The sequence below is a fragment of the Chiloscyllium plagiosum genome, unplaced genomic scaffold, assembly GCF_037043375.1.
Source record: "Chiloscyllium plagiosum isolate Xiang-an unplaced genomic scaffold, Cpla_swu_hap1 HiC_scaffold_23, whole genome shotgun sequence".
Classification (NCBI taxonomy): Eukaryota; Metazoa; Chordata; class Chondrichthyes; order Orectolobiformes; family Hemiscylliidae; genus Chiloscyllium; species Chiloscyllium plagiosum.
In genome coordinates, this window is record NW_028270161.1 from 52,780,973 (window position 1) to 52,798,653 (window position 17,681).

Genomic DNA, 17,681 nt, shown 5'->3' on the forward strand with positions numbered 1-17,681 from the left:
GGTATACACTATTTGGCTCTCGAGTCTGCTCCATTATTCATTAAGATTGTGGTTATCTGTTTACTCTGCATTCCCACTTATCCCTGATACATTTCACCGTTAGTTATCAAGAATATATCCATCTCCATCTTAAAAATATTCACCAATTCTGCTTTCATCACCTTTTGAGGAAGATAATTCCAAAAACTTAACCTCTGAGGAAAGAAAATTCTCTTTATCTCTGTTATAAGTGGGTGACCCCTTATTTTTAATACTGGTGACTTCCAGTCCTAATGCCTTTGGGAATTCAAGAGTACTGCATCTACTGTTCTCATTATCTAGTTAAACCCTCAAAAACCTCTAATATTGCTCAGAATTTTGAATACTGTACAGCAAACTTCGTTTTAACTGGCACTTTATAAACCGGCACATGCAATAAACCAGCAAAATTATAGTTTTTAAAATTTATTTACCTGAGTATAAATATACTTGTTCAACTGAATGGCCGCATGAAATAACAACAGTTGATTCAATGTCAAATCGCTTTCCCCTCAAATACCGCAATATCCACGTAGTCTGTTGAGGGTGCGAGTGAGAAGGCTGTCTACCAGTTAGTTTTATTTAAGGCAAAGTTACATTATTATTTATGATTTATGCTATAAATAAAATAGAACAGTGAAGTGTATATTGCTGCATTATATTTCTGTTGGTGTGTGTTTTTTACATTGATTATCTGGAATATTTGATCAGTTGGCACACTCCTGGTCCCATGGTACCAGTTAATAAAAGTTTGTTGTTGAAATGAAATCAAGATCCTGAAGAGGATCTATGCAAGGACTACCAGAATAATAGCTAGAATGAGTGACTTTGGTTATGTGGAGTGATTGAGAAACTGACTATTTTGCTTCTCGCAGAGAAAGTTGGGAGGTTTAATACAGCTAATCAAATTTGAGCGAGTTTGATGAGTCAAGTACAGAAATATTGTTTGCCCTGGCAATGAGGAGTCATAAATGATTGGCAGCAGTGCTGGAGGTAAATTCTGAAATTTATTCAGAGTTAAGATCTCTGATGTACTACCCTAAAATAATGGCAGAGTTAAATTCCTTCAGAACTTCCTGAAGGAAGTGTGATTGAAGAGAATTATGTGTTATAAGATGAAGTTGGGAGTGGGTCTAAGTTGGACAGCTGTTTAATGAACTATCACAGATGACCAACTGAATGGTTTCCTTTTGGTCTGTAAGATTTTATGATTCTAACTTATTTGTTTGACATTTTGTTAACTTACACTCAGAAACTGCACACAGAAGAAGACACTGAGTACATTTATGAGAAGCTCTGTATATGTGCTGGAGCAAGGCCGAAACTGATAGTCCAGCACAATCCATTTGTATTAGGAATTCGGGATACAGACAGTGCAAAGGTAATAACCAATTTTGAATGAAGCCAGTACTGTATTCAAACTTGTGTGAGTGAAGCTTTGAGTTCAGATATCTTGAGCTGCTTTTTCACTGTGATCTGAAATCTGAAATGAATTATGTCCCTGACGTACGCTGTAAGATGTGATAATTTACTTGCGAGTTTGTAGTCGTTATTGCATTTTCTGACTATTGCTTTCGACAGTGTCCACCACAGACACAAAAACTGTAATTTGTATAACACTTTTCAATGTCGCAAAGTATTCCATGGCACTGCAGAAGATTGTAACTGAATAATTGATACCAAAGCAAAGAAAATAACATTGGGACGGGTGACCAAAAGTTTGATCGATTCTGTTTCAGCTATGTCTAAAGAAGAGGACAAGGTAGAGAAGCAAAAAGATTCAGGGAAGGAATTCCAGAGCTTGGGGTATAATCATCTGAAGGGGCTGCGGTGGTTAGTAGGTAGTGCTATAATTCAATTATCTGATTTGGATAATGTGATGTGAGTTCAGCAGCAGAAACATTCATTTTATGGCAAGTTAGAGCAGCCTTTTTTAACTTTGTGTACTTGGTTTGAGCTGATGTGTCTCATAAGTAAAGCTGAAGCTGTTGTTGGCATTTAAATTTCTAAGTCTAAATACTGAGCTCCAACTTTGCCAGGAAGCCATTGCAGGGTCATGGGGTTGGAAGAGGAGCAGCTGGAATGGAATATTGAATTTAAATCGCTGGAAATTGGACTGCATAAGACTCCAGGCAATTCTACTGGGAGCTATTGTTAGTTCCCTGTATACTATAAAATGCCTTATATTCACAAAGAAGGAGGTAGATCTAGCCTTCTGAGCATGCAAAGAATATGGTGTCTATGTCAATGGAAGAGCCCTGAGCTGTTGTCCAAGCCTGCATTCTTTCCATGAACAGTCTAGCAAACATAAGACAAATCGGTACAATGTAGGTTCTCTTAGTGCAATTATCAGAGGGTGCCACCAGTTCCTTTCTTGCTTGTTATTCCAGCTCGGTGTGATTATTCCTTTACTTAATTGCAGGTTCATATCAACACTCTTAAAATAAACTGATCCTAGTCTGAGCCTGAATATTCTTGGTAAGTGCAAGGGCGCACATTACCATTCCGTCAGGAATTTCAATCTAATGAATTAATAGCAGTAGTATGAGATTAATTAATTAATTTTGTTACAATAATGGGGTTTATATGAAAATGTTTTGGATTGTGCTTTGAAACATAGTTTAAATGGAGTGACAGTTCTGAATTCTGTCCGGCAAGCTCGGTTTAGTCAAAGGAGTAAAGTTCTGGCAAGCAAGGACAAAAGCCAAAGGCATCAGTGTTAACCGTGAATAAAGTCATTGGCCCTAAGTGTTTTGAGGCACAACAAAGAGGAAACAGCAGCAGTTGATATGGTCAGCAGGAGAAGAGGCTGCAGGTTCTTTGCTACTTACCAGAGCTGTTGAGAGGCTTAAAGATGGTGGTCTCTAGTTCAAGCGAAGAATTCCTCAGCCATCTAAGGAATAGTAATTAATAAACATCATTTTTTTAATAAATACCTTGAAAATGAAAGAAAAATCTGTTACAATATTTTGTACAGTTTTATAAGACACATGCAGTTGACAGTAAAGGACTCGAACTGCTGCTTGCAATAGCACAAGCTATTTTCACAAGTATGTAATCTCTTCTCTGAAAAGTGATCCAAAGGAAGTTTGCTTAGGCATCAGTGAAGGGAGACACTTTATTATTCGTGAACAGGCCAATTTTAGGAGTGTATGAGGGAGTCCAGGTAAATTTAGAAAGTATAGAAACACTGAAGGTGCAAAGTGATGGTAAGGATGATATCAAATACCAGGGCAGACAGGTTAGAAGCCTCAAGTATTGAACAAAATTGGACTTTCTAGTCTAGAAAGGTAAAGCTGAGAGGAAATCTGACTAGGTGTTTTAGGATTCTGAAAGGGGTTAGTAAACTAGGTATAGAGAAGAGGTGTTTCCAGTTACAGGGTAGGTCCACAATTAGGGTCGTAAGTGTAAGGTGTTTATTGAATCCGTTGAAGAATTTGGAGAGACGTCTTTACTCAGAATGTGAAACCATGTAGTTGAGAATAATGGTAAATATGTATTTAAACAGAAGTTCAATTTACATGAAAGTAAAAGAAATAGAAGGGTAAGCAGAGCTGATAGATGGAAGGAGACTCATGTAGAATATAGTTATTAGCACTGATAAATTAGTCTGAATTACCTTTTCAGTTGCTGTAAGTTCTGTATATCCTGCTCATAATTGTTAGCCCTACAAAGAATGTTCGTCATCATTTGTACTCATCATTGCCAAGGTGTGTTTATGCAAAATCTCATCAGATAAAATTGAGTACCAAATATTCTACATAAGGAGGCTGTTAACCCCGTGGTGGTTTCAAGTGTGCTCCGTGCTGCTCTCAAATTGCTTAGTCTTATCAATTCGGTGAGTCAATGTTATACTTTCTTTTACAGTTCCCCAACCAAATCCAATACATCTGTGCGTTTTACAGTTGCAACAACAACTTCCTTTTATCTAGTGATTTCCATAGAAAAGAAGTCCTTAAATAGCCATGGGAAGAATTATTTACATGGGTGACTTTGAGGATATTGCAGGTAACATACAGGGAGAGAAACGTGATGATGTTCTGACAGTGTTTGAATTGTTAAAAGCAAAGCACAAGGAGAAGTCTGTCTGAGGGTGAAAGGCATTGGAGGAAGTTTTATGTGGTCAAATGTAGAGAGGATGAGGAGAGAATGCACCATGTGGTCATAGTCACAGAAGATGTCATTTGTGATTTTGGGAAGGACTATATTCATGTTGTGACAAGACTAGAAATCCAATTTGAGAGCTTCACGCAGGAGTTACTCGGGGGGAGGAAATAGGATTGGATTTAAAGATCGCAACCAATCTAAAGACTTTGGAAATAGTACAACAGATTATAAAGACTTTTTTTTGAAAAGGGGGATGATTTTCTAATAGTGGGAAACAGTACTTGAGGCCACATTGTCAGCACACAATACAAGATAAAATAGGGCCAGAGTCTAAAACCTATTGAAGGCCCTGCTTTTAAATGAAGCACTAATGTTGTAATTTATTAATTGGATTCAGACAATGGAATGGAGAATGATAACTATTTAGTTGTTTAGCAAATCGTAAAGCCTAAAGAGGAAAATAAGGACGCAGAGCGCTGCAGTATGGCAGTGCTTCATATTACTTGCAGTTTTTTTTTGTCTTTTCAGGAATTTCAAAATCGTTTGGCTAAAGCTAAAAGGATTACTGTTATAGGGAATGGCGGTATAGCACTTGAATTGGTGTAAGTATGCCTTTTAGTGAAGTGTTTGATAAAATACTCACATTTGGTTTATCCAGATTTAAGTGTTAGAATATTGGCATTGGAAAGCATAATCTCAGGGCTGAGGATATGGTGGTTACATAAAAGTCTCTTCAACTCAAACTCAACGTAAAAAGGTTGGTGAGTCTGGTTGGTAATTACCTTACGTGAAATGAGTTTGGCCTATTACGAGTGGGCTTCAGGTAATCAGCCATAATTGGCAATCACGTGTGTGTAGTCCACAGTATGGTTAATGTAGGCATTGAAGATAGGCCACAATATTTCAAAAGGGTGGTTTTTGTTAGGTTTGGTCTGAGGCCTGCTGTTTGTGTAGATTAAGGCGATCTTTGCCATGTTGCACATGTTCTGAGAGTATTTGATATTAACCTGAAGGAACCTCAATGGGAAACATTGTATTTTTCTGAAACCCTTCGGAATTTTTTTAAAATGCCTTGATTAAAATACTATATTTTGTTATAAATTGGGATGTGATTCTCTTGTTCAGTTGTTTCGTTAACCAAAAGTGTTGGAGTCTAAATGATATTCCAGTGGCATCAATTAAGAGATGGTTATTGTTTCCTAAATTAGCAACAGGTAAAATTTAGGATTAAGGTCATATTTGTCATTTATTAATAAAACAGCTGAATAGGTACCCTCGACTTTACCAATTGCCTTCCAAGTCCCATTCAGACACTCAACAAATGTCATGATCCAAAATATGTCTAGGTGTTCTTTCATAATTGCCAATGTTGCAGCGTAACTCATTATTTTAAGAAACTGCAGGAAAGAGATGTTATTTATTTGGCAAAGGTATCATGGAAGGAGGAATAAGTGCTATATGAAGTTGTCCCTCCCACTCTTTAATTTACAGCAGCGTATTGGACTGAGAAGTACAATGGCAACTTGTCACATCACAAATCTACACCTTGTGGATGCTGATGAAGGGAAATTAGATCAGAAGAGACATTCAAAAACTGAAATAAGTTAGTTGCATTAAATAGGCAGAATGATGAAAAATTCAATTTAATGCAAATATGTGGCCTACAAATAAAATAAACTTCTGGATAGTGTAGGAGAGTTGCTAAAACCTAGGAATTAATATATTAAAAATTGGATGCCAGGGTTGGTCCTTAATTTTGCAATCTCACTTCCATTATGAGAGTTGATTAAGAAGCTGACCATTTCAAGCAAATGCAGGCAGTACTTAGCTGTTATTTAGCAGTCGTTGAACCTGCTCTGCACCTTAAATGCTAGCCAGTGAATACTACATGTGTGCAATACGTTGTGCCCACCATGTTTAACAAATCACCTATTAAGAGGCTAGACTTGAGTTTGTAACAGTAATATTTTCATTGAGTGCCTGAAATATTCTAAAGTTGTCATGCCTTTGTATTTCTAGCTATGAAGTTGAAGGATGTGAAGTGATTTGGGCAATAAAAGATAAAGCTATTGGAAATACTTTCTTTGATGCAGGAGCAGCTGAATTTTTGATTCCCCAGCTTAAAGCCGATAAGCCCGAGGCTCTTCTCCCTTGTAAAAGGACAAAATACACAACAGAAGGTAATTGCAGAGATGCAGCTTTTATAATCCATTTTATAGTGAGTGATGTGCTGATAACTTTAGGCCAATTGTGCCATTATTGTTAAAGCTGCATTATCATTACTTATATCTAATTTTAGAATATTTGCCTTTCACTTAACATCTTATGCGATAAAATGGACCTGAACTACACTGAAATTTCACTTATTCTTACAGTTTAAGATGATCATTTTCAATGTTTTATTATATTAATTACAGCACCGTAGGGCATTGATGGATGACAATCATGTCAAGTTTGAGTGTTCCCTTACTGGAATTATATTTCTCTATTGTTTCAAATCTTTTTAAGTACAGCCAGGTTTCTTGAAACTGAACTTTTTAAAAAATGATGTCAGGAACTGTTGGATCTCTTGTAACCCCATAAAATTTGACAAATATCGCCATTTGGTGAGACTGTTTTTCCTCCCCAAAGTGAACCACTGAAACTGCGAATATCTAAAGTAGTTCCTGAATTAAATTAAAATTGATATAACCAATGTGGCAAATAGTCTAGATGAATATCAGCTTATCTTATTGTTTTGAATGCAGGTTTGGACCAGGAAAGAAAAGCTCTTTCTGAAGATGGAGCACATGGTAGTGCATTGGGACCAGACTGGCATGAGGGCATGAAGTTGAAAGGCACAAAACCGGTAATAATCTTTTTGACACCGGTTCACATGTGTATTGTAGCACTTTGATTTTTCTTGTATCATCAAATTTTTATTCAAAACCCGTACGGTATCTGCGGTAAAGTCTCAGCTAACTTTCATATAGTACGGAGCAAGTGCTGCATTGTTTAATTATCTTTGGACGAGTGATAAACTAGATCATGTCATGGTGCCTTTTTGAAAATAAACGGGCTGTTTTTGATATTCTCCTGGCCAGTATTTATCCCTGAATCAATTGAAAAGAATTTTACGGTCCTCATCACAGCACTATTTGTGGACGTTTGTATCAAATTGATTAGCGTGCTTCCTACACTATAACTGTGTAGTGCTGCCCTGTCAAGGCACTTAAGTAGATATAAAACCTTTTGGGATGTCTGAAAATTGTGAAACGTGCTGTACTTTAATTTGTTTCTTTCAGATTTCCCACAGAATCCATGTTGAATACCAATGTGAGGTTGATAAGATTTACCTGCAAGATGAGTTTACAGCATCACAGAAAACATCATTGGCATTCCCTGAAAATGGATCAGAAGAAAGAAAAAGAAAAACAGATGATGGTATTTAGGAATTAAGATTTCTTTGGTTTGCTCTAATCCAAGATTTCTTTTGTTGCACCATTTGGCTGTAAATTAACATTGGCTACAGCAACAACAACTTGTATCTGTAATGATGCTGTTTATGAAATAAAAGATTCCACAGTGCCCCACAGATGTATAATAAGACAAAAGTTGACATTGAGCCACTTAAGGTAATATAGTGACAGGAAACGCAAGCTTGGCCAAAAAGATTACAAGGAGCATCTTAAACAAAGCAAAGTGATACAGAGAGGTTGAGAGCAGGAATTCCAGAGGTTAGGGCGAGGCAGTTAAAGTCCTGCTTGCCAGTGGTGAAGCGAGTAAGATCCGAAAAATGCGAGTCCAGAGTTAGAGGAATGCAGATTCTTGGAATGGTTGTGGGCTGGAGGAAATTACTGAGATGGGGCAGGGTGAGAGGGAAAGGATTTTAAAATTGAGACTTTGCTTGACCAGGAGTCAGCAAGCATAGAGGTCATGAGTGAGTAGGACTTGGTGTAAGTAAGGGCACAGACAACAGAATGTTGGATGACCTGAAGTTTGTAGCAGATTAAAATAAATAGAAAGCAATATAAGAGTGTTATGGAATAGTCAAGTCTAGAGTTGATACAAGGGATGAGGATTTCAGCTACAGAGACAAATTTCATGTTGAGGGGGGGAGGAGTACATGAACTTAGTGACTGAGCAGATATATGATTGTGCGCTGGTCTCTGCTCACAGTTAAATGTGACCCCTACATTGTGAGCAGTTTGGATGAATGAATGAAGTATGATGAACAATGTCCAGTAGTTTTATTCAAGGTTCATTGTTCTGATTTTCCAGTCGTTAGTTAAAGAAAGGAAGGTACAGTTAATACTGAAGTATACATTTATCTGCTCTTTATAATCTGTGATTGTCAAGATATTTCCAACATAAAAACCACAGCATGGGCTACTGTGATGAATGACAGCTGCTGCAATCTATGGAAAGACTTGAATTTTAATATAGCTCAGAGTTAATGATGCTGTCTTGCAGAATAATCACAGTTCAAAATTCTGGTAAATTTACAATTCTTGTCTTGGGGGCCAGTATGATAAATCCCTAGCAGACTGCAAAATGTGACAAACGAGATTCCTTACATTGATTATCGATTGGTATTTTGGATAAAGTAGTATGAACCAACACCTCAGTGTGTAACACACAGCTATAAATATTGAAGTGGTGAAAATAGTAAATGAATTATTAATTGAATATTTCGCATAAATTTTTAATGTGGAAAAAGAAATAGAGGCTAGAGAACTCAGGCAAATAAATATTGATGTTTTGAAAATAGTTCGGGTTACAGAAGAGGAAGTGGTGGAGGTCTTGGAAAATATGAAGTTAATAAATCGCCGCGACTTAATCTCATGTATCCCAGGATTTTGTGGGAGGTTAGGGAGGAAATTGTAGAGATATTTGTATAATCTATAAATATGGGTGAGGTGCTGACTGGCTAACATTGTGCCTTTGTTTAAGAAGGAATGAAAGGAGAAGCCTGGGAATGTAGACCTGAGTGTCTGGCATTGTTGGAATGTGATTCTGAAAGCTAGGATTTATATGCATTTGGAAAGGCAAGGAATGATTAGGGATAGGCAGCTTGATTTTGTGTGAGGGAAATCATGTCTCATAAATTAGTGTTTTGAGGAAGTAACCAAAGAGATTGAAGAGGGCAGATCGGTAGACGCTGTTTACTCGGGCTTTAGTAAAGCCTTTAAGAAGTTTCCGCATGGTAGGCTAATTAGTAAAGTTAGATCACGAGATACAGGATGAGCTTGCCAATCGGATACAAAGTTGGTTTAATGGCAGGTGACAGTGATGATGGAGGCTTGATTTTTGGCCTGGAGGCCTGTGACCAGCAGTGATCAGTGCTGGGTCCACTTTTGTTTTTCATTTTATATAAATGATTTACATGAGATTATAGAAAGCATGGTTAGTAAGTTTGCGGAAGATACCAAGATTGGTATAGTGAACAGTGAAAATGATTATATCGGATTGCAAAGAGATCTTGATCAATGGGCTGAACGGTGGCAGATGCAATTTAATTTGGATAAATGTGAGGTGTTGCATTTTGGTAAAACAAAGGCAAGACTCATATATATGCAATTAAAGTAGGGCCTTGGGTAGTATTGTAGAACAAAGAGACCTAAGGGGTTCAGGTAGATAATTCTTTGAAGTTTGCATCACATTAACCACAGTGGTTAAGAAGGCGTTTAGCATGTTTCCCTTCTTTGCTCAGATGTTTGAGTATAGGATTGGGATGTCATGTCAAAGTTATGCAGGGTGTTGGTGAGACCTTTTCTGCAATACTTCGTCTAATTCTGGTCTCTGTTATAGGAAGGATATTGTTAAGCTGGAGAGTGTTCAGAATAGATTTACCAGGATGCTATTGAGAATGGAGAGTTTGAGTTCTAAGGAGGGGCTGGATAGGCTGGGACTCTTTTCACTAGAGTGTAGGAGATTGAGAGATGACCTTAGAGGTTTAAAAAAATCAAGGGCTATTGATATGGTGAATGGCATTTGTCTTTTCCCTGGCTGGGGGATTTCAAGATTAGGGAACATATTTTTAAGGTGAGAGGAAAAAGATTTTAAAAACACACGAGGGGCAACTATTTTACACGGTGGCTCATGTGTGGAATGCGGGTACAGTTACAATGTTTAAAAGGCATGTCGATAAGTACATGAATAAGAAATGTTTGGAGGGATATGGGGGCCAAGCGCAAGCAGGTGGGGCTAGTTTATTTTGGGGTAATGGTCAGCATGAATTGATTGGACCGAAGGGTCTGTTTCCATGCTGTATGACTGAGTATGCAACTGTATTTGATCTTCATTTCACAATGCCTGAGGCATTCCATTGGCACAAAAATTAAATGAAGAACTTCCATCTGGATCCAAGTACTTTAACTACACTGTACTAACCAAGAAACAAAGTGAATGTGTAATGTAACAATGGATACTACAGATTGGCCATTCTTTCTTCATGGAGCTACAAACAATAGTGCATTAGTACAAGCTTCTTGTTCTACCAGCATGTACATTAGAATTCAGCCCAAACTGACCAAGGTTCCTTCTGTTTCCTTCTGCTTATAATGGTCTTGTGCAAAATATGTTTGGATGGAAACAATCCAGTCATTCTATTCAAACTAGCACAGAAAACTGTGTAAAGAATCTTGCATAGAGATGCATAATTATGTGCAATTATTGCTGAGTATTCCGTTGCTGAAACAATGAACATGTCTTACTGGAATTTACTTTTCCATTCTTTTCAGAATCTTGGCCTGTTTATGTACAGTTGACAAATGGGAAGATCTATGGTTCTGATTTAATTGTGAGTGCAACTGGAGTAATACCAAATGTTGAACCATTCATCTCAGACAATCCTGTAAGTATTGTATGTAATCATTTTCAGCCAGTTGACTCCTCCACTTGAAATCAGGATAGTCCTTGACTAAGGGTAGAAGGTGCTTTTCCAGCCAAATGCTGTGTTTGTAAGGAGTGAGTCAGAACCACGAATCAATTGCTGGAACAGGTGTAGCAATTTTTGTCCTACTTGGGATATCTGATCAATATTTTTGTTTATTCTTTCACCAGCTGTGTACATTGCTGGCTGGGCTGGCATGTATTGCCTATTCCCAATTGCAGTTTAAAAGATGGTAATGAACTGCTTTCCGTATCTGATGCAATTTATATGATGTTGGAGCGCTCAGTCTCATTGACAAAGGAGTTCCAGAATTTTTAATCCATGAGAATGAAACAGCTGCAAAATAGTTCCAAGTTATAGCCCCCACATTCATTCCCCCCCCCCCCCCCTCAAAGGGAGTAAGGGCCTCCAAACGCATGAATCCCAGATTCAAAAGTATAATGTTGAAGAAATTTTTCATCTCAGTCCTAAATGGCCAACCCTAAGCAAACATCCTGAGACTGTTATCACAGTTTGGAAAATGACACCCAAACTCCATTTGGCTTCTCAAACTATGATGAACTTGCCATCTCCAAGATGGTATCTCTCACCAGCACCGAGGCTGCAGGTAGCACACGGCCCTACCCTTGGCATGAACTTCTATAATAGGACACCTAAACATGCAAACTCTTCGAACCACAACCTAAACATTATCTTGGACCAATTTATAATAATATTAGTTCTGTATCCTAAGCTCCATTTATTAAACTCAGAACACAATCAGGAGTTATTGCTCCAAGGTCTACTTACACTCAATTTGGAGGAGTTCAGTCTAGTGATTGATCTACAGTTTAAACCTGAAACTAAAACACTTTCCAATCTTTCCAATAGGTAAACCTTTATTTAAATATCAAACCATAACATATCAAATAACAGTTAGGAATGAAAGGCACCAATCGTTAAACTTTAAACATTGGCAAATCAAAATGGACAGCCATTTAAAAATGTAAAACAAATGTTAACACATGTAAAACAAAGCATTCAAATATTTTTGAAAATTTGTGTCAACTGAAAATTGAATTCAATAAAAATATTAAGAGTCAGTGATGGCCATGAATTCATTGTTGATTGGTGGACAACCCATCTGGTTCACCTAAAGTCTTTTAGAGAAGGTAACTGCCATCTTTACTCAGTTTGGCCTTCATATGACTCCAGACCCACAGCAATGTGGTTGACTCTTGACTGCTCTCTGGGCAATTAGAGATGAGTCATAAATGCTGGCCTGGTCAGTGATGCCCTCATCCCAAAAATGGCCAGATTGGAAAGGCTGGAATCTATCTCTGTCCCCTTGAACAACTTTTATTGTTCAATATGACTTGAGACATGAGTGCTTAGTGTCGGAAGTACAGATTTAGTATGCTCTTCTTGACTTACTAGGAGAAAATGAGGACTGCAGATGCTGGAGATCAGAGCTGAAAATGTGTCGCTAGAAAAGCGCAGCAGGTCAGGCAGCATCCAAGGAGCAGGAGAATCGCCGTTTCGGGCATGAGCCCTCCTTCAGTCGTCTTGACTTACACTTACTTTCCTTTTAGCTTTACCTTGATTCATAAAATGCCTTTCATAAATAGATTAATAAGTAATTTGAATTTGTTCGAATATTTCAGCAACTTGGATTATGCTGTGATTCAGTGTGGGTCCTGTTTGTAGTCGAAGAAATTCCCAATCCAGTCCATTGCAGTGGAGAAAAAATTTGAGATTGTGTCGCTTACACACCACCTTGTGGATGTTCAGAGTAAAACTGCCAGGCAGATTGTCTTACACTATCCTAATATTCCACATGCTTTTGGCAGGAAAATGTTATTGTCCCCTTGAGAAATGTTCAGGCATGTTGGTTTCGAAAGTTTCCTTCCTCAATATATGCTCTGCCAGAGACAGGTCCAGAACTCATGAAATAAAAACAGAAGGTGCTGGAGAAACTCAGCAGCAGTCATATTGGACTATAATGTAAACTGTTTCTCTCTTCACAGATGTTGCCCAAGCAGAGTTTTTTCCAGTATTTTCTGCTTTTATTTCAGATCTGCATACTCTATTTTAATTGTGTTTCCTTAAACTCATTGTCTGCTGATGCACGTCTCCCCTAGAAACTAGATTTAATGTATGTAATTAATGTAGGAAACTAGGAAGTTAGTACAAGAAGGTTACATTACTTCATTACCATCGATGTCACCTCAGAAATACTTATTTCTTGGTGAATAAAACTTGCATCTTTATATTACTACTTTTGGGAGTTGATTTGACCTTCACAAATTAGTTGCTACGTTTCCCTAAATTAAAACTGTAACTGCACTGCAACATGCTTCATTAACTATAAACTGCTTTGAGACATTCTGCGATGTTACGTTTGGACTGCAAAGTGAAATGGGCTGTTCTTAACAAAGATTGTTGAAGGGCTTGACGCACCTTTGGAAGCCAAGTTACCTGACATTCATTGTAAGCAGCTTTCCCTTTAATTTTCTTACTGGCTATGTGGCCCTCTGAGACCCGTGCATGGCGGTGACTTCCAGAACTACAATGCCACAATAGGCATGTTGACGCAAATTGCTGTGCACGGAATGCAGCCATGCAACTTGGTGGCAACCTTGATTATTGGTGCTGTTCACACTGCTGTTCAAGTAGTGGGGTGTTGGACTGCAGACTGCAATGGTGTGTTCAAAGTAAACTTCAGCCAGCAATGTAGCTGATTGTCCTGTGTAATGGTGAAAAGTTATTGATTGCAAAGACCTTCTGTCCATTAACAGCTATGTATTTGGCTGTTAGGTAGCTAATGGTATGAACAAAGAAAATTACAGCACAGGCCTTTAGGCCCTCTAACCCTGTGCTGATCCAGATCCTCCATCTATACCTGTCACCTATTTTCCAAGGATCTGTATCCCTCTGTTCTCTGCCCATTCATGTATCTGTCTAGGTATATACTAAATGATGCTATTGTGTCCACCTCTACCACCTCTGCTAGCAATGTGTTCCAGGCACACACCACCCTCTGTGTAAAGAACTTTCCACGCATATTTCCCTTAAACTTTTCCCCTCTTACCTTGAACTCGTGACCACTAGTAATTGAGTCCCCCACTCAGGGTGGGGGGGGGAGCTTCTTGCTATCCACCCTGTCTATACCCCTCATGATTTTGTCAACCTCAGTCAGGTGCTTCTTCAACCTTCATCTTTCTAATAAAGCTAATCCTAATCTACTCAACCTCTCTTCATAGTTAGTGCCCTCCATACCAGGCAATATCCTGGTGAACCACATCCTTTAGGTAGTGTGGCAATTGTATGATTGTTTAGTCAGAAGCTAACGGACCTTCAGAAAGGAAAGTGTTGTCCTATTTCTCTGCAGTAAATAAATACCTCAAGTCTGATGAAAGCAGTTTATTTCCCCTCCTCGGTTGCTATAAGCTGTGGGTTTTAACCAATAAGTAAGAGACTTTATATGTGGGCATCAATCTGCAACTCCTGCATGCAAGCAAAAATACCTGAAGAAGGAAGATTTCAGAAAGACAAGTCATGACAAGTTAAGAAGGTCATCTCCATTGAACTATCTTCCCAGTCCTTCCCTTAATCCATAACACCATTTTTTTTTGTCTGCCTGTATGTGTGTGTGTAAAAAAGGTTGCATAAGAGGGTTAGAGATATAATTGTCAGTCGTTTGTCAACGGTTTTAAATCATTTACTTGTAACTATTTATTTATTTGTAATATTTAAGTCCAGAAACCACTCCGTGCTTTGTTAACCTGGGTCTAAAAGACAGGTATATTGGGAGAATTGTGTGTACTTTTATTACATCTTTAACTTGTGACACCTCTGAGAATAGCAGATTTCCACTGTGCTATCTCAGAAATCATAACATTGTGAAAGGTGTTAATACAAATGCAAGTTCTCCATTTAAGGAATTAAAGTTTAATTAGATTGTAATCGACACAAAGATAATTAGTAGCACTTTTTAATGGACAAGCAAATAAATATTTGAAAATTTCCAATTATAGGGTTGTGGGGAGAGAGCAGGAAAGTGGAGTTAATTGAATATTTCTCTAACAAGGAGTGAGTGCAACAGGATCACATGCTAACTGGTTTTGTAAACAGCTATGGGGCTAAAGAGCAAATAACTTAAAATGAAGAGGAAATTCTTAAATTGAGCTTTTCATTCAAAACAATTATCAGCAGTCATTTATTGACAAGTTCTAGTAAATAATCAACAGATTTTTTTTCATAGTTTGATGTGGCAGAAGATGGGGGTCTTAAAGTAAATGAGCTGATGAATACCTCAATCCCAGATATCTTTGCTGCAGGCGACGTCTGTACTGTATCTTGGGAGCCTCGTCCACTTTGGCAACAGGTACGAGACACACACCATCTGTCACTGAGAATTTTTCATTCACCTTAGAAAATGCAATTTGCATGAATAATTACAGATTTTCGAAATTCATCTACACAACCTAACAGATGCGACTGTGGACCCAGGCTAGACAGATGGGATATTATGCAGCAAAGTGTATTGCAGCGGAAATGTCAGGGGAACCGATCGAATTGGATTTCTGCTTTGAATCATTTGCCCACGTCACCAAATTCTTCAATTATAAGGTAATCATGAAATTAGTTGTGACAAAATGGGTAGGATTTCATCGAAGCTGTATCTAGTTCTTTTGTCTAAAACCCATGAAGTTGTACTAATGATAAGGCAATATTCCACACGTGCTGCTTTCAAGAGGTTTACCAGTTTCTACACAATTGGCTTTTTTAAAGTAAATGACTGTGCTGATGTAATGCTTTACGAGAGGATGTCAGTTGACAGTAATGCTTTCAGATTGTTAATGCTTTTCTTACCTTGCAGGTGGTATTGCTCGGGAAATACAATGGTCAGGGTCTGGGGCCTGATCATGAGCTGTTGCTGCGTTGCACCAGTGGCCAGGAGTATGTGAAAACAGTGATGCACAATGGAAGGATGAAGGGAGCTGTGCTTATCGGTGAAACTGACTTAGAAGAGACCTTTGAAAACCTCATTTTAAATCAGATGGATCTTACTGCATATGGAGAGGATTTACTCAACCCAAATATTGACATTGAAGATTATTTTGATTGAGAGGAGCAAACCTGTAACACGTCATTTGCATTTTAATATGCAGGTTCTAAAATTCTGCCTTGATGGACAAAAGTAAAGTACTCAATGGTTATTCGAGATCCCATGGGCTTAATGGATGAGATGCAGGAGATTCCCGAACTGTCCTAGCTTATCTTCCTCCCTAAACCAGAATCAACAACCAGATTAGATGGTTGGAGCAAATGACTGCAGATGTTGGAATTACAGCAGATCAGGCAGCATCCATGGAGAGACAGTGTTTAGAGTCTAGATGAGCCATGATTTCCAGCATTTTGTGTTTTCAGATTAGATGGCTGTTTGGGGAGGATGATGTGTATAAATTGGCTGTCATGTTTGTTTACATAAAGAAGCAGCAATACTTTAAAGTCATTCATTGACTCAAGCATTTTTAGATATCTTGAGGATTTGCAGAATGCATTTTCTATCCTAAGAGTAACAAATGCATTAAGTTAAATTTATATAGAATTGTCTAAAATTATTTCAATCTTTTTCTGGCTTCTCCAAACAAATTGAGTTCTTGTAGCAAAAGGAAGTGCTCTGAAATATGTTTAGTGTTTGATTGAGAATGGCCTCATAAGAATAATTACATTGTAAAGGCAACAACTTGTAACTATTTTTAACAGCATCATGACTGCAGTAGCAATTTGTATGATGTATTTAATATAGTAAAATATCCAAGGCACTTCAAGATTATCAAACTGAATTTGATTTTAATACGGAGCATTTATGCTGCACAAGTGAAACTTGTAATTTATTTTGTCTATGATCAAAATTTTTAGGAATGGGAGCAATGTATACTACCTGTATTAGCTTGGGAGACCCCCTCCAGGGTCCAAGGCTTGACCAGTCTAATCACTCTGGTTAAACAAATGCCCTAGTTAGGGTAACTGATAAATCTATATCCAAATAACTCAAGTAGGGTTGCCATGACTTGTAAAAATTGTCTGTTGTGTGGTGTACCATGTTTGTAAAAAAAAAAAGTCCAAGGGAATGTGCTCCATAATTAATGTCTGCCATCCCGGCGGGTTCTCAGACACCCAATTCATCAGAATGTTCTTCCATGCACAGTATGCAAGAATATTAAATAGTTTCTTCCCATGCCCATCTAAAGATGGTAAATTCGGTAGACTTAATAGGAGAGATATCGGGTCTACTTTGACTTCAGTCCTCAATACCCTCCCTATCTCTCCCGCCACAGCGCTCCAATAAACACGGAGCCTGTGGCATGTCCAGAAGCAATGGGTAAGAGTATCTACACTTATTTTACATTTGGGGCACACTAAAGATGCCCCTTTTTTTAAACTTTGCCAGACAGTCTGGTGCCAGATGAGCCCTGTGCAGAACTTTTAACTGCGTAGCACATGTCCTGTTACAGATTGAGATCTTTTGAGTATTCTCCCATATGTTCTCCCATGTTTCAGAAGAGATCTCCACTCCTAGCTCTTGCTCCCAGATCTCACATAACCGGTTAATATCCTGCCAGGCCCTGTCACCCAGCAGGCGATAGAGGACGCTAACCGAAAGGGTGCTTGTGGAGTATAGCAACAACCTCTC

At 38.2% G+C, this 17,681-nt stretch overlaps 1 protein-coding gene across 3 annotated transcripts in view; it reads left to right on the forward strand.

The window, feature by feature from the left end:
• pyroxd1 (pyridine nucleotide-disulphide oxidoreductase domain 1) overlaps window positions 1-16,813 on the forward strand; it is a 29,043-nt gene extending 12,230 nt beyond the window's left edge. For all 3 annotated transcript variants that reach the window (XM_043713439.2, XM_087999677.1, XM_087999678.1), the window contains exons 4-12: window positions 1,271-1,399; window positions 4,654-4,727; window positions 6,145-6,305; window positions 6,873-6,973; window positions 7,410-7,548; window positions 10,848-10,960; window positions 15,243-15,365; window positions 15,473-15,610; window positions 15,861-16,813. In XM_043713439.2, coding sequence (XP_043569374.2) covers window positions 1,271-1,399; window positions 4,654-4,727; window positions 6,145-6,305; window positions 6,873-6,973; window positions 7,410-7,548; window positions 10,848-10,960; window positions 15,243-15,365; window positions 15,473-15,610; window positions 15,861-16,109 — 1,227 coding nt within the window. In that variant the 3' untranslated portion in view covers window positions 16,110-16,813. The remainder of the gene's footprint in view (window positions 1-1,270; window positions 1,400-4,653; window positions 4,728-6,144; window positions 6,306-6,872; window positions 6,974-7,409; window positions 7,549-10,847; window positions 10,961-15,242; window positions 15,366-15,472; window positions 15,611-15,860) is intronic.
• The last annotated feature ends 868 nt before the right edge of the window (window positions 16,814-17,681 follow it).